A 21,330-nucleotide genomic window follows, 5' to 3' on the forward strand; every position below is an offset into this window, starting at 1 on the left:
TTTTCTTTTAGTTAAAGTCTTAGAAAAAACTATCTACCTATATCTTCTCCACTTGCTCTCTTGTCTCTTTTAAACTCTCTATAGGTTATAGTCTAAATGTAACTAAAACTTAACTGACCTATTAACTAAAAGTGCTCTCTCCAGAGTCGCCAATTCTCCTAGTTTTTCCTCAATCCTTATTCTCTACCTCTCAGGAGCATTTGACACTGCTGTCCATCCTCTCCTCTCTAGGTTTTTTTTTTGTGACTGCTGCCTCTTGACTTGCCTGCTAGACTGACCTTGTCACTATTCTATCTCCTAACTATGAGTTTAGCCGAAAGGTCTGACCTGGAACATTTTCTCTTACCTCTCTAGGTTCTCTGCTGTTGACAACATTGGCTCCTTTGGGTTTCATTAGTATCTCTTTTCAGAAAGACTCAGACATCTATAAATCGGAGTTCTAGTATCTCTCCCCTGAGCTCTAGTCCCACCACCAACTACTTATTGTACATTTCAAACCAGTTATCCCAGAGACATCTGAAACTCAACTGTCCAAAAATGGAACTCACCATCTTTTCCCCTTTCACAAATTTTCTTCCAGGGGCAGAAATTCTTCCAGTCACCCAGATTCAAAGCCTAAGTGCTTCAACTCTCGACTCTCTGCACCTATCCAATTAATTGCCAAATCTTACAATTTCTACCTCTACAACAGCTCTTGAATCATTCTTTTTCTCACATATACACAACCATCACCTTAATTAAGGTCCTCATACCATCTTGCCTAGACTACTGCAAAAGCCTCCTAATTGGTATTCCTTCTTTACATCTCTCCTCACTCTCATCTATCCTCCACCAAGCTGCTAAAGTGGTTTCTCTAAAATGCAGATTGAAGAATTTCACTCCCTTATTCAACCAAATTCAGCACTTTGGGGATCAAATAAAAACTGATCCATTTGACTGTTAGAGGCCTTCACAACCTGGCACTAACTTACCTTTACAACTTCATTATATATCACCATTTTTCCCACACTGTTGTCTTGCCAGATTGGCCTTGCTGTTCCTCAAAAACAATGCTCCATCTCTCTTCTATAGCCTTTGCATTGGTTGTACCCCAAAACCTAGAATGCAATCCCTCCTCACTTCAACTTTTTAGAATCCTTTATTTTAGATCAACTGTCACCTTCTCCACAAAGCTCTTCCTCATGGAGAAAAGCTGCTAGTGCTCTCCCCTGCCACAATTACCTTGTATTTCTATTGTATATAGGCTTATATATATACATTCATGGTATTTTCTGTGATAGAATGTAAATTCCTTTGGGTGCAGGGACTATTTAATTTTTTTTACTTTGTATCCACAGTTCCTGACACCAGGGTAACCATTTAATGAAAGATTGTTGGGCACATAGGTGGCACTGTGGATAGAGCACCAGCCCTGAATTCAGGAGGACCTGAGTTCAAATCCGGCCTCAGATTCATAACACTTACTAGCTATGTGACCCTGGGCAAGTCCCTTAACCTCACTGCCTAGCCAAAAAAAAAAAAAAAAAAAATAGATTGTTGATTCAACAAACTATGCCTTTATCCAAGTCATTGATAAAAATGTTAAGCAGCACAAAGCCAACCAGTTTTCTTGTGGAGAATCTCTGCACTGGACTACTCCTTGGATCCATTTATTCAACCAGCTCTAAATCAACCTACCTAACACTTCCTAGCTCATCTCTCCACTTTGCTCATGAGAAGGGCATAAAAAGTTTACATCTATGTAAACTACAACATTCCCTGATGTGCCAACTGAGGAAACCTGCCACAGAAAGAAAGTAGGTTTGGCATGACTTGTTCTTAATCAAACAATCACCACCTGCTCTTCTAGATGCCCACTAACCATCTCTTTAACAATATATTCTAAGTTTTGCCAAAAACTAAAGTCAAATTCACTAGTCTTTAGTATGCAGACTCTACTCAGTTTTAGGGCATCTGTCCTCCAGTCCCTTTCCGCAGGGATTCAAAGAACACTGACAATGGATTGCCAATCACAACTGTCAGTCAATAAACATTTTTTTAAGCATCTACTTTAAGCACAGTACTAAGCACTAGGGACACAAAGAAAAGCAAAAGACAGTCCCTGCCCTCAAGGAGCTTACAATCTAATAGGCAAGACAAGCAAACAAATATGTACAAAGAAGCTACATACAGGACAAACAGGAAATATTTGAGAGAGGGGAGGCACTAGAATTAAGAGGAATTGTAAAGTAAAAGGTGGGATTTTAGCTGAGACTTACAGAAGCCAGGGAGGTCTGTGGTCAGAACAGAAAAGGGAGAGCATTCCAGGCAGGGAGGACAGTCAGAGAAAATACCCAGAGATGAGAGATAGAGTGTCTTGTTTGTCAGGAGGCCAATGTCACTGGATTGAAGGGTACATGGCAGGGAGTAAGGTGTAAGGAAACTGGAAAGGTAGGGGAGGAGACTGAACATAAGGTTAGGCCTGTGCTGTAAGAAAATCACTCTGGCAGCTGAATAAAGGCTGGATTGTAATGGGGATAGAGACTTGAGGCAGGCAGTCTCCCCAGCAGTCTATTGCAATAGTCCAGACTTGAGTTGATAAGGGTCTGTACCAGGGTGGTGGCAGTATCAGAGGAGAGAAGAAGGAACATTTGAGAAATAGTGCAAAGGTAAAAACAACAACAGATTAGATATGGAGGGTGAGAGACTGTGAAGAGTGAAGTTTGACAGCTAGGTTGAGAGCTGGGAGGACTGGGAGGGGGGTGTTGCCCTACACAAAGATGGAAAGTAGACACAGTTGGGGGGAAGATAATGAATGAGTTCAGTTTTGGCCATGTAGAATTTAAGATCTTTACTGGACATATGGTTTGAGATGTCTGAAAGGCAGTCAGAGATATGATACTGGAGTTCAGCAGAGAGGTTAGGGCAGGATAGGTAGATCTCAGAATTGTCAATATAGAGATGGCAATTAAATCCATGGGAAGTGATGAGATCACCAAGTAAAGTAGTATAAAGAGGGAAGAGAAGAGGACCCAGGATGGAACCTTTTGGAATCCCTACAGTTTGAAGGCATGACCTGGATAAGGTTCCAGCAAAGGAAACTGAGGAATAGTCTGATAGGTAGGAGAACCAGGACAGAGTGGTGTCCCAAAAAACCTAGAGAGAAAAGAATATCAAGGAGAAAAGGCTGATCAACAGTGTCAAAGGCTGCAGCTGCAGAGAGGTCAAGAAGAATAGGACTGAAGAAAAAAGGTCATTGGATTTGGAAATTAAGAGATCATTCTTTGGTAACTTTGGAGAGAGCAGTTTTGAAGGAATGATGAGGTCAGTAGTTGGATTGTAAGGGGTTAAGAAGGAGAAAAAGTGAAGGCATCTATTGTAGATGGCCTTTTCAAGTAGTTTAGCCACAAAGGGCAGAAAAAATACAGGACAATAATGGGCATAGAAGGGTAAAGTGAGGGGTTTTTTGAGGAGGAGAGACACAGGCATGTTTGAAGGCAATAAGGAAGGAGCCGGCAAGATAAATAAGAAAGTGGGGGTGACAGAGGAGGCAATACAGAGGGAAAAAGGGGATGAAATGGGATTGCTTTTGCGGGTAGAGAGGTGAGCCTTGGTAAAGAATATGGCCACCTCTTCCTGGGAAACAGGAGTGAAGTAGAGTGGCTGAAGGCATCTGAATGATATGAGAGGAAAAAGGGAGCTCCCAGCGAATGGTTTCCATTTTTTGTGTAAAATATGAGGCAAAGTTCTCAGCTAAGAGACTGAAAGTAGGGGGAGTTAGGCAGAGGTCTTGCGGAGGGAATAAAAAGGTTTGAAGAGCCACCAGGGAGAAAATTTGCCTGGCAACAGTGAGGGACCAATTGAGGTTCTGTAACACAAATTTGTAGTGTACCCAGTCAGAGCAGTTGTGTGATTTTCTCCACCTATGTTCCGCAGCATGTGTTTAGAAGCAAAGGCAGTGGATGGTGGAAGTCAAAGACTGAGGAAGGGGACATTTAGTGATAAGACTAAGTGGGCCAGAGACTCAAGAGGACAATGCACAGCTGAATTGGTTCACCAAGGGTCAAGATGAGGAAGAGAGGAGAGAGCGGCTAGTGCAGGGCAGCTGGTCTGGGAGAGACCTAAAGGGTCAAAGGATTGAAGGTCACCATAGAGACAGAAGAGTAAGGTTTGGTAAGGGAAGGCAGACAGTGAGGTAGAAAGCCAATAGATTACGGTAAGATAAGGGAATTTCGGAATTCTTGAACATGGAGACTGGGGCAATGAATACTCAGGTTAGAGTGAAATCAAACACTGAATGCGAGGGCAGAAGATACCAACCAGGAAGTTATTACTATAGTATAGGAAAGCAGTTATGAGGACAGGGTACAATAGTAGCAGTATATGGAGAGATAGAGACCTATGTAGTAATATTTGTCTGGGTTTTACAGCTGACTGGATAAAAAGGGAACAGAATGGGTACTTCTATATAAAAAAAAAAGAGAGAGGGATCTTCAGGGATGGGAATGCTTTGGGGATGTGTATTCTCTTTTATGTATCTTGATATAATCAAAATTAATTGAACTGATAACTGAAGCCATGGCAATGGATATAAGATCACCAAAGAGAGTGTAGTGAAGAGTCAAGGGAAAAAACCCTCATTTTCTAACCTCTGACTCAAGTGAACTAACCATGGGGCACATAACCCAAGAAGGTCAAAGACATAAATGTCCTCCTCAATGCAGCACCAAAATATTCATATTAGTACATTTTATAGTAGTAAAAAAAAAAGTAGTACTCATTGACTGGAGAAATGCCCAAACAAACTGATGAATATCAAGAATTCAAAGAAACAACAGAAGACTTGCATGAATGGATGCAAACTGAAGAAAAGCAAAACCACTGAACAAATACACCATGACAATGATACTGTAAGTGAAAGGAACATATAAAAAGGAAGGTAAACTCTGAATAACTATAACAAGCAATCCTGATCTTAGAGAGCAGACAACAAAACTTACCATCTTTCTCTTGGGAAAGGTATGGGAAAAGGGTTCAGAATGTAACATACACTGTCTGAGGAAATCACTATGTGGCTGGTTTTGATTAATTATTTTTCATTGTTACAAGGAAGATTTAAATGGTGGGATGGACAGGAGGATATCTGGAAACGACTGATTTTAAAACAAAAGGTGTCAATAATTTTCAAACACACACACATTCTTTTGAAGAAGGGTTGGTGAAAGCGCTATTATTATCTGCAGGAAATAATCTCTGCTTTCAAGGGTAAAAATGCCTAAAGACGTGCTCTATAAAATGCCTTCTCTTTCCCCAGCAAATGTGGGAAAGGAGTCGAGCCCATGGAAGTGGTTCCCCCTGGGTCCAGGATGGGTAATGGCTGTCCATAGTGTTGCTCATATGAATTTGCCCCCATCACTATCAAGATAACTGGCCTTAGAGTACAGTTTTGCAGGTTGTACTAAATTCCCACATTGTATTGTCCAGTCAAGGTCAATTTGGAAAAGGAAAGAGGGAAATTGTATTTGCCCTAAAAGTCTGGCTTGCCTTACCCCTTGGCCGTGGTTAGGATCTTTTAAACTCCTAATTTATTTTACCTAGGAACTTTGGGAAGCATCTTACCTCTGCACATTTATGAATTGTGTCAGGACCTACTCCACCATCTACCTCAATATCCAGAGAAGGGAACTGGGTCCTCAACCAATGAACCTAGAAACACAAGACAGGAAAAATCTGTGAATCCTAATCTGAAATTTGTATTAACAGCCTAAAACAGCAAATATTTTCCATTAGGCTTTTATAGTCATCAAATTTTCCACAAAATGGCCCTTTTGTTTTACTAAGTGTTAGGAAAAAATTGCAAGTATTAAAATCCTATGAAAAATAACCCAAGATATCCTATTTATCTAAGGTAAGGGGATGCATATGGAGACCACCAACTTGAAAATCCCTCAGAGATACATTTAAACTGCTATTATTTGCAACACACTGTTTCTACTTTACGAAGCTGAAGATAATAGTTAACATTTATATAGTGTTTTAAGATTTGAAAATAACTTTACATATAGCATTTCATTTGATCTGAGTTAAAGAGGAAATGGAACATGGTCTGAACCTTGAAAGATGCTGGAGATTTCTAAGAGGCATAAGGGAAGAACAAAGGCATTCTAGGCATGGGGGAGCACCTCTGCAAAGGCACAGAAGCAAGAGATGAAGCTTCAAAGTCAAGGGATAGCAAGGAGGTCAGTCTGGTAGGAATAAAGAGTGCATGAATGGAAGTAACGTGCAAGAAAATCTGGAAAGGCAGGTCAGGTGCAGAATTTAAGAGCAGGGGAAGTCTGCTGATACCACAGAATACAGCCTTTTCCCAGATATGTGCTTCTTAGGTTAAGTGACAAGCTACCCCAGAGGTGAGGAACCTGTGGCCTCAAGGCCATGTGGCCCTCTAGGTCCTCAAGTGAGGCCTTTTGACTGAGTCCAAGTTTTACAGAACAAATCCTTTTATTAAGGGGATTTGTTCTGTGAAGTTTAGATTCAGTCAAAGGGCTGCATTTGAGGATCTAGAGTGCCACAGGTTCCCCACCCCTGAGCTACCCTGATCACCCAAACTCCAGTCCAGGGGATCAAAGCAAGTCTGCTGAGAGAAGGCCTAGTGTATTTACTGAGCTACCCTTTCCAGAAAGAGAAAGTGACTTGCATTTAAAGGAAAGGTGCTAAAACCTTGCCAAAAGAGCGATGACAAAGTGGAGACAAGGTGAGCTATCTTTTATCCAAGGACAACCACTTTATGAAGCACCTATCATGTGCCAGACCCTGTGCAAGGCTTGGGAATACAAATACAAAGAATGAAACAATTCCTACTCTAAAGGTGCTCACATTCAAGGAAGACAAAAAGTACAAGTATATAATTATGCCCAGAATAAATATGGAGAGTGAATACTAATAAATATAGGTAGTAGCAGTTGAATGGACATTCAAGGAAATCAGGCAAAGCTTTATACAGAAAGTGGTTCGTGAATTGTGTCTTGAAGGAAGAGAGGTGCTTTATGAGGCCAAAGTGAGGGAGGACATTCTGGGCATGGGAACAGGCACTGACTCACACAGGAGATACAGGGTCAAGTGGGAGGAACAGAGAGAAGGCCAGGCTTTTCAATGAGGGTGGGTGGGGAGGGAAGAAGGGAGAAAATTTGAAACCCAAAGTTTTAAAAACATATGTAACTGGGAAATAAGAGATAGAGGAAATGGTGTACAGAAATCTATCCCGCCCTACAGGAAAATAGGAGGGGAAGGGGATAAGAGAAGGTGGGGAGAGATAGCAGGGAAAGGGGTATTCAGAATATATGCCATCTTGGGGCAGGGGGAGGGGCGAGATGGGGTGAAAATTTGGAACTCAAAATCTTGTGGAAGTAAATGTTGAAAACTAAAAATAAATAAATTTATTAATAATAAAAAAAAAAAAGATTTGGCATTTAAAAGAGTTTTCGCGGCCCTTACGCCCTCCCCCTCTGGGCTCTCTCAGAGCTTCAGTGGTGGGACCCGCCCGCTGAGGGGAGTTGGGTAGTGGTGTCTGCGGCCCTCTCCCGAGAGACAGACTGAGCCCCGAAGAGAGAGAAAGGACGACACTGGGAGGCAGGTGGCTTTCGGTGGGCCCGCAGGGGGGGCTTCTCCTTTTTCCCGGCCCGGTTGGCTGCTTGTTTCTTTGGATAGAGCACCGGCTGGACTCAGGAGTACCTGAGTTCAAATCCGGCCTCAGACACATAACACTTACTAGCTGTGTGACCCTGGGCAAGTCACTTAACCCCATTGCCTAACCAAAAAAAAAAAAAGAGCGTTGGTTACTTTGGAGAGAAGTTTTAGTTGAGTGATGACGTCAGAGGCCATACTGCAAAGACAACTAGCATAGATAATTTTTCTAGGGGTTTGAAGAAACATAAGATGAGAGCTTGAGGGGATGATAGGTTCCAATGGACGTGATACTCACAAATGTGCTGAGGGCACTTGACAAACGAACCAGACATGCGGACATCACTGAACAGGCGCTAGGAAAATGTCAACGCGGTAGTGGGGACTGCTGAGTTGAGATGCCTGAAAACTATGCCATGCCCCACTTGCTTTTTCCCAGGTCTTCTGTGAGTCCGCATAGGACCTCACGCAGCAGAGCCCTAAGCAGAACGGCAATGTAGAACGCCCTAATGTTTGTTAACGTACCGCAAGAGTCAACTGTATCTCAGCCATCCCATGAGAGTCACTAACAGACTACTGTAGAAATAACTGGGTCTCACTACTGGGCACTACTACTTATTTACTAGACCTCGTTTGGACACCTGGGTAAAGAAAGCATGCTTGAGCTTGTAAGAAAGAGATTTTACTGGCCCTAAATGTCAGCTGATATCTTCAAGGGTGACATTTGTGCCTCAAATGTTCAAAGGAAAGTGCTACTAAACTCCACACACCAGAAAACTGTTGGAAATGGAAACTATGTGTAAGTCTTTCTTTCTGGAAGGAACCATTTAGGTTCCTGATAAGGGAGTGACATGATCAGATTTGTGAAGATTATTTTGGATTGTAGCAATGGAGAGGAAGAGAAAATGGAAACTGGAATTAAGAAAACACTGTCCACTAGGAAGGATGACTGACTAAACAAGGTTGTGGACTTGTGAATAGAGAGAAGGGGACAGATAAAAATAAGCGCTGACAAGACTTAGCATTTGAATATATATGGAAGATGAAGATGAATCCAAGGCTGAGAGCAATAAGTGTTGACAAAACTTAGCACTTCTACATATATGGGAGATGAAGAAGGGTGATGCGTTGAGGATGACTCCAATGCTGAGAACATGTGTGAATGGAAGGATGAGGTGGTGCCCTCAATAGGAAAAGGCAAGAACCTGGAAGAAGAGTGGGTTTATGAAGAGTGGTGGAGGCCACTGTTTATCTCTCTGCATTTTTTTTTTTTTAACACTCTGCCCTGGAGATGATGGCTATGAAGAAGAATCAAGTAAGGCTGAATTTGAGGAACAGTTGCAATTAGACCTCTATTTGGAGGAGAGGCTAAAAAAAGCTAAGGGAGAGAGTGGTTACTAAGAAAAGAGAATGAGGTCACAGACTCAGCAACAGTGTGCAGCCAAAATGACATTAGCAACAACAAAGAAGAAAAAAGAAAATGTTCTAATATTCACAAAAAGGTGAAAGAGCAAAACTTGTGAAATAAAAGAAATCTTTCTGATTTCCACGACACAGATAAATAGCTACATCTCAACACCACACCCTTTATTACCTTTGGCATCATGTCTTCCATGAACTTCTGCCCTCCAAACCCAGGTTCCACTGTCATGATTAAGGCCATATCTATCTGATTGGCCCATGGTGCCAAATACTCAACTGTAGTGCCAGGTTTAATAGCAAGACCAACCTACAACAAGAGAATACATGTTAATCCATGAATCACTATCCTCATCTTATATCAACAAAGTACTTTATACGTTAGGCATAAAACTAGACTCCTAGGGTTAACAAGTTCCACCTCCATAAACAATATTTTGGATAATCATGCTCAGCTGAAAATCTCTAGTGACATTCTTAATGTTTGGGAAGATATACAAATTATTGAGGGCAAGTAGAAATAGAAGAGTATTAATTTTAACATTTTCCAGCAGCAATTTTTGGAAAATGTGACTAGAATGATTTGTGTTTGAAAAAGGATTAAGAGAATGTTAAGAGCTGAAAGGAATATTAGCTAACATGTAATCCTTAACCTTTCATTTCATGGTGACTTGTCTAAGGTCGCACCTAATTAACAGCAGAAGATGTACTAAACCTCAAGTCTCCTTAAATACTACCATGTGAATCAGATGTTTGCTAAAGTTCACCTGAAAGACAGGTAGTACCTCAGACATTGGCAAAGCCAAAATAAGGTTATTTTCTCTAAGCAGCAGATAATTACTTATTACAACTTCTCTCTGTCATTTCTTACATACTCCCAAATCTTCTACAGTCATAAAAAGAGGGAACAAAAACAGGCTACTTGCTTCTTACTTTCATCCCATTTTCTCGAATGTCTTTAATCAGTGCTCCAGGGTTCTCAGTAGCTTCCAGATGAAAGGTATATTGATTTGCTCCTGCTACAGACATTGGCTTTACCCACTGTTCTGGTCTGGAAACCATCATGTGCATGTCTGAAAGGAACAGCAAAATTAAGTACTAACAGAGACACGATTTAAATTCCCCAAGTCAATTTGAAACTCCAGCTATCACACTCTGTGTATCACTGAGTAGGGATTATTAAATGTTTTAGTACCTGCTGATGTCATTTCAACTGATTTTGGGGGGCCAACAACAGTATGATTTTTTTCCTACTTCGTGTATCCCTCCCATTCTGAAATATCTTGAAAACTGACATATAGTTTTCAAAACTGTGTAACTTCCAACAGAATTTCTTTTAGTACAGTCCAACTGCTTTCTCTAACTTTATTTTCATAAATACTATTTCTATTTTCTTATATAGCACATCAGGTACTGAGGTGTTAGAATCCCCAGAAGTATAGTTCCATTATCATAGCTATGATAAATAATGGAAAATCTGTTCCATTTTGAATCTCTGTGTTGTGCTCCCTTTTGGTTTCATGATCTTGGAATAATCTGTTTTGTATCTCATGCTAAATGTTTTTGTGGGCTCATTTTCTTCCCCGCTGTTCTCTAACAATGCTGTGGGTAATCTTTCACTACACTTTTTCATAACTGTTCTTCAAATGAGTTAGTACCTTAAGCCAGTATCTCTCCAGTTAAATTACTTGCTTCTTGGCAGAAGCAGATGCTGGGCTCTTTGGAACCTTAGGCTTGTTAAAATGCTCTAAGATATGGTGATAATCAGAGTCAATATCTTTACTTTACTTAATTTCTTATTTTTTAGTCAATGATTCATTTAGGTTGGAGCTCTTTTATATATACAGTGCCTTATTCTCATTTTTATCCTTTGTTCAATTTTGGTGTTATTGACCTATGCATTAATAGCTTTACTGATTCTAGAAAAGACTCTCACATCAGTAACTCTTCATGTCTATTAAAATATAGTTAATTAACTTTTTTGGTGAGAATATTTAATGTTCACCAGAGCTTTATGACTTACTTTTTGAAGAATTTTTTTTATGACATATGGCTGTAAGGCTTCTCAGTTATCTACATGTTTCATTCAGACTTATTTTCTCTAATCTAACTATCTCCAGGTCCTTCAAATGATACACAAATGGCATTGTATTGGGGCTTTTTACCATCCTAGTCACCCTTCTCTAGACATTCTTCAGTCTGTCAACTTTCCTTCTAAAATGTGACATCTAGAACTGGAGCATCATTGTATGCAATTAAATTCAATAAATATTTATTATGTGTAGCAAGATACTATGCTATCCACTAGAAATACAAACAAAAGTTCCTGTACTAAAGGAACTTACATTCTACAGAATGAAAACATTCATATAAATAAATAAAAAATAACTTCAAGACATTGGGGGGATGTTTGGAGGAGATGGGTCTTGGAGGGTTCATCTAGGTATTCCACTTAGACACAGAGGTCAGGCAAGACAGCATTCCAGGAATGGGGACCAGCTTACACAAAGGCAATGAGGCAAGGGATAGAATGTTATAAATGGGAAATAGTAAGTAAGCCCATTTGGCTGCACTGTAGAATCCATGCAGAGAAGTAATGTGAACCCCAATATGGAAGATTGTTCAAAGTTTCAAATGCCAAAATAGTTTGTATTTTACCCTCGGAGACAAGAGGGAAGCATTGCAACTTCCGGGCAAGTGACGTGGTCAGGCCTGTGTATATTCAGACAGTCAATTTGACAATTACATGAAGGCTGGATTAGAGAAAGCAGAAACTTGAGGTAGGCAGACCAATTAGGAGGGCAATAGTCAAAGCCAGAAATGATGAGGGCTTAACTAGAGTGGCAGTCATATAAGTAAGAAGAAATACAAGCTAGGGTAATGTTGATTTGCTTTGGAAAAGCTGTTATAAATACAATTTTTTTCTCCCTCAACCATTACAAGAGATTTCATTATATAAGTTGAATATTGTTGGGTTTTTTCCCCCTGTGTTTGAGAACTACAAAGTAAGATGAACAATGCAATTTCTTATTGCCTTTAAGAGCACAATAAAACTATCCTTTCTCCCCTTTTCTTGCAAGGAACAGGGGGAGGCAGTGGGGAGACTCTTTAAAAAAAAATCTGTTTCATGCTCTGACTCAAAGGAAACCTAGGAATATCATTAACTAAGGAGACACTGGCTTCTTCACAATCAGTCTAACAAGCCATCAACTATAAAACAGATTTTATTCGACCCAGCCAACAAAATCACAACGGCTCAAACTGGAGCCTCAAACATAAGCAAATCCTCTTCTGTCTTTTCCTAGAGTGTCAAAAAACCCTCCTTTCTGGTGGGCTTTACCTTCCGTTGGGACCTATACTGTTTCCACAATTCACAGTACTTGCAAAGGCCTACAGGGTCTAGGCTGCTTCTCAGGGCACAAGGTTTGCTGATGTGCTGATCCTTTATTCTCTCCTGGGTCATTCAAATGGTTCAGGCCTCTTTCCTACTCCGGAATGAGGCTGGGTATCTCTCTCTCCTTTCTCTTCTCTCACAGAGGTTCAGAGTCCCCTGCATCTAACCATGTGGTTCCTCAGTGAGGCTACATTTTTCTTTCAAAATATTAGTCTACCTCCAGGCCAACAGTGTTGGTGGCTTCCTGCAGAGGAATGTTTAGGTTTCTTGAAGCCTGCAATCCACGCTTCGTTTAGCTATAGCATCTCTGTCTTCTAGTTTTACTTACAGTAAGAATATCCATATGGATTACTTTAATTCCTGCAGTAGCATGCCATCAATGTACAAAGATCTCATATTTAAAGGTTTGGGGGTTTTAAAAACTACAATTTTAACTATGTAAAGAAGAACTTCCTCTATCGATACAGAAAAGAGCAATTTAAGGTCTTAAGAGAGTTGCCTGGGCCAAGAGGGTAATGTGCCCAGGGTCATAGAGCTAGCGTGTACCAGAGGAAGATCTTGAAATCAGGTCTTCCAGAATCACAGGTCATTTCTCTTTCCATCCCAACATGCTGCCTCACATTTAGAGTATTGGTAATTCGTGCTTTTAATAGGCTAAACATTGTACAGTTCTTAGCATCCCACATCCTCTTTTCTGCTACTTGGTCTTGATAACTATAGAAGGGGGCTGTGTGGGACTGAGAGGCACATTTACTTTTTCATTCTACCTCCACATCGCACTTCTGTCTTGTTCTTGCTAGCAACATAGTAATCACCTTAGCTCAGACCTGAAATGATTATTAATAACCAATAATTTGGAGAGAGCCAGAGTTCTTCTCTCCTTCTAAAGACCTGATTTTAAAAGTTCAGCCTCTTGGAGGACATTACTGATAATGAGATTGAATTAACTCTCCCCAATCTAGGTCAGACCCCAGCCAACCTCACAAGGAATTTAATCTAAGGTGAGGAAACCCATTGTGTTCTACTCAAAAGACTGGGTGGAGAAAGATCCTTTTGTCTAGGTAGCCCCAGGCTGGGGGTAGTCTGAGTATAGAGATAATTTCTCTGCCCAAGGGTGACAACATGATGTCATTCTCAGCCCCACACTGAACACCTACTCTTCTAAGAAAATATAAACTGTGAGCCTGCCCGCCATGATTGTCTTTGGTTTAAGAGAGACAGCCAAATAACCATCCTTTTATTAATAATGTGCTGGCCTTACTAATGATTAAATTACCCAGATACTATGTTTCTTAGCATCTTCTTTTTAATTGTCACAGACCCTATGACCTTTCACACAGACTACTGCAATGACTTTGCAATTGAGCTCCCTTAAGGCTGGCCCCAATCCAATCTATCTTTCACACAGCTGCCAAAGTAATTTCCCTCTAAGTACAAGTCTGCTCATGTCACTCTCCTATTCAATGAACTCCAATGGTTCCCAATCATCTAAATGATAAATTCTAAATTATTCTGTTAGATTTACAAAAGTCTTTCATGACTGGCCCCAACCTCCTTATAAGATTCAATTTAGATTACCTTCCTGCCTTGCATTCTATGTTTCAGCCCTGCTTCTTACACACTGCACTCATCACCTGTCTGCATGCTTTACAAATACCTGAAGAAAGAAGGAAAGTGAGAGGTAAAGGAGAAAGGGAAAGATATACCCAACTGAATGCAGAATTTTAGAGAATAGCAAGGCATTCAAATGGCATTGCAAAGAAAGAGAAGAAAACAAGAGAGTAGAAAAGACAAGAGATCTCTTTAAGAGATATTAAGGGAATGGTTCATGCAAAGATAAAAGACAAAAATGTAACAAAAGCTGAAGAGATTAAGAAGAGTCTGCAAAAATACACAAAAGAACTATACAAGGAAGACCTTAACATCACCAATAACCATGATAGCATCATTACTAATCTAGAGCCATACATCCAGTGAAATCAAGTGGGCCTTAGGAAGCATTGCTAACAATATGGCTAGTGGAGGTAAGGGAAATCTAGCTGAGCTAGTTAAAATCCTAAAAGATGAAATGTCAGAAACCTGAGGAATAAGATAAAAACTCTGAAAAGTCTTATCTGTAACAATCATAAAAGTAACGGGTTATTCTATACAATAAGAATGAGGGTAGAATTGTATCCTTAATTTGGGGGAGGAAGAGGGGAAGGAAAAATATGTCCTGAAAGCTGTGAGGGAAGACAGAAAAACTATTCTGCTAGTCTGAACATACAACTGAAAATACATAGCAAATATCCTAAAATTCTACATTTAAAAGAAATTTAAAATATAATGCATTGCAAATTACATGACTATACAATCTTAGAGGCTGCATTCCTGATAGGATACACTTTCTGAAGGGCGAAAAATAGAAATACAAAGTAAAAAATAACTTTGGGGCCATATTCAGGTTTTACAAGACGCCAGATTTAAGGGATAGTACAGCCTAAATTCAGACCATTACAGTATTCAAAAATCAATATAAGAACCATCCTTCATTGTCCACCAACCTGCCAAATGCATTGGATACAGAAGCAAACTGTTTTGAATTTAATTTAATTGGCTACACCACTGTGCTTAAGATTTCATAACTACTTACCAAAGAATGGGTCTTGGCCTAGCTGCTTTCGAAGGCTTTCTACCACAGGGTGACCAAAGGTGATATTGGGAACAAAATGCCTACGAAAACAAAGAAAATTATTTTTTCAATGGAATTAACTCCATTTTCTTAACATTTCAACAGTGAAGATTGGAGGGAGAGGTAGACAACACAATTGAACACTTAAGAGTATTAATATTAAATGAAATTAAGCACACTTAGAGTACTTCAATTTAGAAAATCAATGGCCACTTAGAAACTTTAACAAAGAATACATTCTTATAAGTATTTTACCTTTCAAATATATTATCTTACCGGATAAAACAACCCTGAGGGCAAATAAAGAAACAGATGAACAGATGAACAAATGAAAATGAAACTCAGAAAGGTTAGATGGTTTGCCTAAGGTCACACAATTAATTAGCGGGACAGCTGGAAGTCTGAGTCCACTGTGCAGACTAACCCTAGAGTACATTCTATCACGCTGGCTTAAACTATGTGTCATCTATATAGGAATAGGGATTCCTGCATACTTGCTTCCAAATAAAAGGCTAACTTTTGACCATAAACTATACCCCTCTCACTGACTGGTATTCAATTTCAAAAGATTATCAATGAAGCCAGATAATCTTTTAAATCAGTCATTTATTCAGCAAGCATATGGTTAATGAATGAATTTGGACATTATAAGCATAAAGGAGACAGTCGAGGTGGTGAAAGTGGATTGCTGTAAGAACAGCTTCATGGACAGTCAAATTCTAGCAATCTGGAGATTGGGTCACTCTGACATTACCCCAGCAGTACTGATTTTCAGGGCTGATCAAGTACAAGACTCCTGTGATTATTTACCCTTTGGAGCAAAAGAGGTAAGGACAAGCAGAAAGTCTAATAATGGATAGTATACTAGAAAGAGCCCAAAGTTCTGGATTCCAGGCTCTATTCCTTTAACTTAATGTAAGTGCTTAGGCACATGAATTGACATGCCTTTACAAATGGAGAGTGCTTTCTACCTAATTGTTATGAGAATTATTAACTGCAAAATGCTTTCACCTGACTGGAATACTGGACTATCAAATAAAGAGGTGCCAATGACCCTCAGTTTACATTAGTTATTTGTTGAACACTTACAGATCAATAGAATTTACCAGGACACATTCCAAGCAGCATTAACATCTTCAGGTTAAAGAAACCTAAGTCTAATACTGGTTTCAGAGAAATAGTTTTTCTTTTGCAAGGTCACACTGGATGTATTCAGTGTCTACTTTATAATTAGCTTTTCTGAAGCTTTTTTATTATTTCTTTCTTTCTTTTACACAAATAACCACAAGGGACCAGAAAACACAGGATCACAGGATCATAGATTTAAGTAGGGTCATTAGAAGACTTTAGAAACTGGTAGTTCCTTAACTTTTCTCCCTTAATATAGTAAATCAGTGGTTATCATATAAAAAGTCCTTACACACTTTTAGGCCCTTCTCTCTAGCAGCAACTGAAGATTACTTTTCCTTTGCTGAATAAACAACACTTAGAAGATCACCTGTGAGTGCTCCCTCACCCAAGGCCATCTTTGGTAGATGGCATTTGAAAATTGATATAAGTGAAAAATACAACAACACCCCGTGGTCAATGTGATAAAGTGTCTTTTTGGACCTAGCTGGGCTGATCCTCACTCAAAAGACACACAGTCAGTTCACTGTCAGCATACATTCTACTTTGGTTCAATAACATCTGTTATTGAACAGGGATGGAATTCAATGAGTGTGAAGAAACAAAGGCTCTTCTCCAAGTTATGAGGAGAAATCAGAAGACATTAGCTGAGTTTCTCTTCCCAACCTCACTCTAGGTAATTCTTTGCCCTATTCAACAAGCATCACTCAACTATTTACTAGTCCAACGTAAAGAAATTTCTATCTGGGAAATTCTCTCACTTTACATCTCAGAAACTCCTAACCCAGTGAATGAAGTGGGACAAGTCTGCAAAGAATTATCAACAATATTTAAAACTACATCTAATATTCAGACCCCTATTTTCTTTCAGTAGGTCTGTTCTGACAAAAATATAATTGTTAGTTCCTTGTTTTAAGTTAGATCACTGACGTTTTATAGTTTCACTGCTATACAGCTAAACAAACCGGCTATCTCACATACCTTTCCAAGTATCCTAGCAAATCAAAGATAGCAAAAGGTTTAAGGTTACTGTATGTAGTATAATAGTAGAGATATAACTGGAACCTAGGTCCCTTCAAAATCAGTTAACTCTCTCTTGTCCCAAAATAATATTGTCAGACCTTTTCCTTTAGTCCTGCTGGGGATGGCTTCTCCTAATAGTAGAAATCAATTTCCAAAAATGTTGAATTTAACTGCTTAGCTTCCATATGAGTTCCCATAATCCTGCACTAGGAAGCTCATTATGTTACAGGTCTCCCAATTCTCTACCACTCAAGAGCTGCTCTGGACATTCATACAGACAACTATAATAATAGTTCTCAAATGTTCCTTTGTACACACACACACACACACCCTCTTATTGCATCAGTGAAAATGCTTCTTATTAAGTTTATGTTCAGGAAACCATATGGATGGAGGGGACGGACCTGGAAAGAAGGGACCCAAGTTCTAATGGTGTATGAGGTAATGAAAGAGAATAAGCCAAGGCACCTAGGAGAAAAAGAAAACCACAGTGACAGTACAGAAGCTCAGCTAAAACTCAGGGTTGTCATGCCATCCTAGCTTATTTCCTAATGTCAGAAACTGGTTAGTTGGAGTTAGCAGTGGTTACCTCCTCAGGGAACACCCTGACTAGTCTGGGTTTAGAAACAAGATGGAGAAAGGTTATAAGGAATTCAGAGAATGTAAACATTGTTTCCTCAACACCTCTCCCATCCTCACCCCCCCAAAAAAAACTGCCAATGGAGAATAAAATTATAAAGATTATAAAACAAAGATCTTTTCCCCTCCCCCAGAGTAAACCTTCGATCGGTTATGAACAAATTGCAAAATTACGGCTGGTGTTTTAACTGCCTTCCTATTTCTGACAACACCCAAGCATTTGGGTGTTTCTTAAGTTATTTCAAGCCTATTTGACTTCAGCAATCTTTTGCTCTTCTGGCCTCACTCTGCTAAACAGTTGTTTTAAATATAGCCTTTGTTGCTTCCTGTACTATGTATCCTGTGATCCACTCGGGGGCTCTCACCACAATGGAAAAAACCTACACATTACTCTGAACTTAGGATATGTTATCAAAGACTACCAGCTAAATGTGGTAAGGCAACAAGATATAAAAGTAAAAATGGCATCAATTGCTAGATCACAAAAATGTTGAGGGGCAAACTTATTAAAAGTATTTAAGTATCTGAAAGGTTAAACCTCAGAGTTCTCAAAAGAAAGGTGCTATGTAACAGCTTCATTAAATAGTGACTGTTTACTAGTTTTATTTTTACTGAATACAGACCATTAAATACTTATTGCTATAGCATTCTACCAGGTCTTCAGCCTTCACATTTCACTCCCCCACCCACCCACCATTCACATCACTGCCAAAGTAATCTTCCTTATGCAGACATAGATCTTGTCAAGTCATTCCTTTTTAAAAAAAATCTTAAGTGGATCTCTATCGCCTGCTGAGGAAAACTCCTTTGTCTCTCACCTCCTATGCTATCATCAAACCTGAACTCTGTCCCCTCAATAATCTCTGTTGTATCCCACCTAAGCCTCTTCCCTGTCCCTAGAACATCCCTTATCTACAGTCCCTTCTAAAAAGCACACTCCAGCAGAAGGAGACATTGGATCTTGAGCCAGAGGACCTACATTCAAATCCCAGCTCTGTAACTTGCTACCTATGTGACCTTGGGTAAGTTATTTAATTCTTTTGGAGCCTCAGTTCTCATATCAGTAAAATGAAGAGGATGAAGAAGAACTATAAAGTTCCTTCTAGTTCTAAATCTAGTTTTGCCAACCTTTAGGGACCACCTAAATGTCATCTCCTCTACAAAGTATGCCCTGATCTTCCTGGTTGGTAAGGACTTTCTCCCTCAGACTCTTAAAGCATTAACTTCAAAACTCCAATGAATGCATTACTACAGCTTTTATGTCAGTGCCTTATCCTACTGCTAGATGATAACCGCCAAGAGGATTACTGGCTGTTTTGGGAGGATAGGTCTTGTCTTATCTAAACTTTGTTATCTTCCTCAGCAAGTAGCACAGAGCCCTGCATAAAGTAGTTCGCTGTTGGTTAAATTTGAATCCGTTGAATTCCTCAGTGAAGGTAAACTGCACAATAAAAAAATGACAGCAGAAAGCTGTCTTTATGTCTGTTCAGGTAAATATGGACCAGTGAAGTAAGAAAAACAAAGAGCGAGAGGCATATAGTAGGCTTGGTATTATTATATTTACATTGCAAATAATATACAAGAAACCTGAGCATGGTATAGTGACAAAGCGGGGCAGCTAGGTGGCACAGTGGATACAGTACCGGCCCTGAAGTCAGGAGGACCTGAGTTCAAATGTGGCTTCAGAGCAAACACTTGACACTTACTAGCTGTGTGACCCTGGGCAAGTCACTTAACCCCAATTGCCTAAAACAAAAACAAAACCCCAGAAGCTAAAAAAAAGAAAGTGAGAAAGCATTTGTTCCAGAGCATTTAGTTCTCTCAATGCTCACATAAAGAGAGGCATTGTAGTATATCAGATAGAAAGTTGACTTTGTAGCCAGGAAGAGCTGGATTTCAAGTCTAGTATCTGATACACTGACTCTGTGATGCTGAGCAAGTCACAGGCAACTCCGTAGGCCTAGAAGCTATGGAGAAGGTGACAATTTGTATTCACACAGGGAGTTTCCTCTGGCAAAGAAATCAAAGGACCAGTTCCTATTCCTGTTCATATACCCAGTACTTCTATCCATGATCTTATAGTTAATAATCTGCAGGGCTCAGAGAATTGAGTTCCAGGCCAGACAATCTAAGATGTACATTCTAATTCTGTCAAAAGCTTCAAAAAGTAATTATTTCAACAGGTGCGTGTGTGTATACATACATACATATATGTGCACTTATATACTTATGTTTATATTCTATGGGAACCAATATCAACCTCATTATGGTCCAGTGACTGTTTATTATCTGGCCTATCTAAAAGTGCCTGAGAGGCATGGTGGATAAAAAAACTGGCCTCAGAGTCAGGAAGACCCAAGTTCAATGTCAGCTTCTGACAAATCATCATCATCATTGCTAGCATTTATATCTTGCCATTTCATACCTATGAAGCAAAGAAGCAAAGCTAGGTGGCACAGTGGATACAGGACTTGGCTGGACTCAGGAAGGGCTGAGTTCAAATTCAGCCTCAGACACTTACAGCTGTGTGACCCTAGGCAAGTCACTTCAGCCTATTTGTCTCAGTAAAATGAGCTGGGGAAGGAAATGGCAAACCACTCCAGTTCTTTGCCAAGAAAACCCAAAAGGGTCAATAAGAGTCAGATATGACTGATACGACTGAACAACAACCTACGAAGTAATAGCTCGTTGGCAGTTTGTGTCAGCATTTCGAGCCTTAAACTGGTTTTCTTAATAGCTTAAAACTGCACTAAGACTTTTGGAACACCTGGTATTGGCAAATGACACGTCTATAAAACATGACCTTAAAGGCATTTTTTTTAAAATTAGTTTTTGGTTCACGTTCACTTTGGTCAGTCTCAGCTGAAAAGAACTGGGCGAGCAGGGAGAGAGTTCCCAAGCTGGGCGGTGCGTTTAGGTGCCCGGTGCAAGCGCCCTCCATGCCCTCGGCGGGCCTCGGTTTCCTCGCCCGGAGCATGCACTGGTTAGAAAGGGATCTGATCCACGTCCAGTCCCTCCAAGCTCCAGGGAAGGACGAGGGCCCCGGGCGGCCACGTTCCCCCGCACGGCCAGGCCCCAGCACTCGCCGCCCAGGCCTCCCGGGGGAGCACGTGCAGCAGCCGCCCCAGACCGCCCCGGGCCCCGGCTCCCGCTCCAGCTCCCCGGAGGAGTTACCCGTCCATTACATCCAGATGCAGATAGTCGGCCCCGGAATCCAGCATCCGGGAGCACTCGGCCCCCAGGCAGGCCAAGTCGCTGTTGAGGATGGACGGGCCGATTTTGCAGCCGGACGCCATGGTGGGTGCAGGTGCCGCTGCCAGGGACGATCCTGTCACAGCGAAAGCAACGACCCTCTTCCGCCCCTCTCCCTCCTCTTCCGCCCCTCTCCCTCCTCTTC

At 40.4% G+C, this 21,330-nt stretch overlaps 1 protein-coding gene across 2 annotated transcripts in view; it reads right to left on the reverse strand.

Moving 5' to 3' along the window:
- Positions 1 to 21,284, reverse strand: part of RPE (ribulose-5-phosphate-3-epimerase) — a 28,662-nt gene extending 7,378 nt beyond the window's left edge. The window contains exons 1-5 of one of the 2 annotated variants that reach the window (XM_027873507.1): positions 21,108 to 21,284; positions 15,105 to 15,184; positions 10,012 to 10,151; positions 9,254 to 9,388; positions 5,599 to 5,685 (exon numbers count right to left, since the gene is read on the reverse strand). In XM_027873507.1, coding sequence (XP_027729308.1) covers positions 5,599 to 5,685; positions 9,254 to 9,388; positions 10,012 to 10,151; positions 15,105 to 15,184; positions 21,108 to 21,229 — 564 coding nt within the window. In that variant the 5' untranslated portion in view covers positions 21,230 to 21,284. The remainder of the gene's footprint in view (positions 1 to 5,598; positions 5,686 to 9,253; positions 9,389 to 10,011; positions 10,152 to 15,104; positions 15,185 to 21,107) is intronic. The other variant, XM_027873508.1, reaches the window with a different exon arrangement.
- Positions 21,285 to 21,330: the final 46 nt, after the last annotated feature.

Source organism: Vombatus ursinus, unplaced genomic scaffold (assembly GCF_900497805.2).
Source record: "Vombatus ursinus unplaced genomic scaffold, bare-nosed wombat genome assembly UNPS02014802.1, whole genome shotgun sequence".
In the NCBI taxonomy this organism is placed as follows: domain Eukaryota; kingdom Metazoa; phylum Chordata; class Mammalia; order Diprotodontia; family Vombatidae; genus Vombatus; species Vombatus ursinus.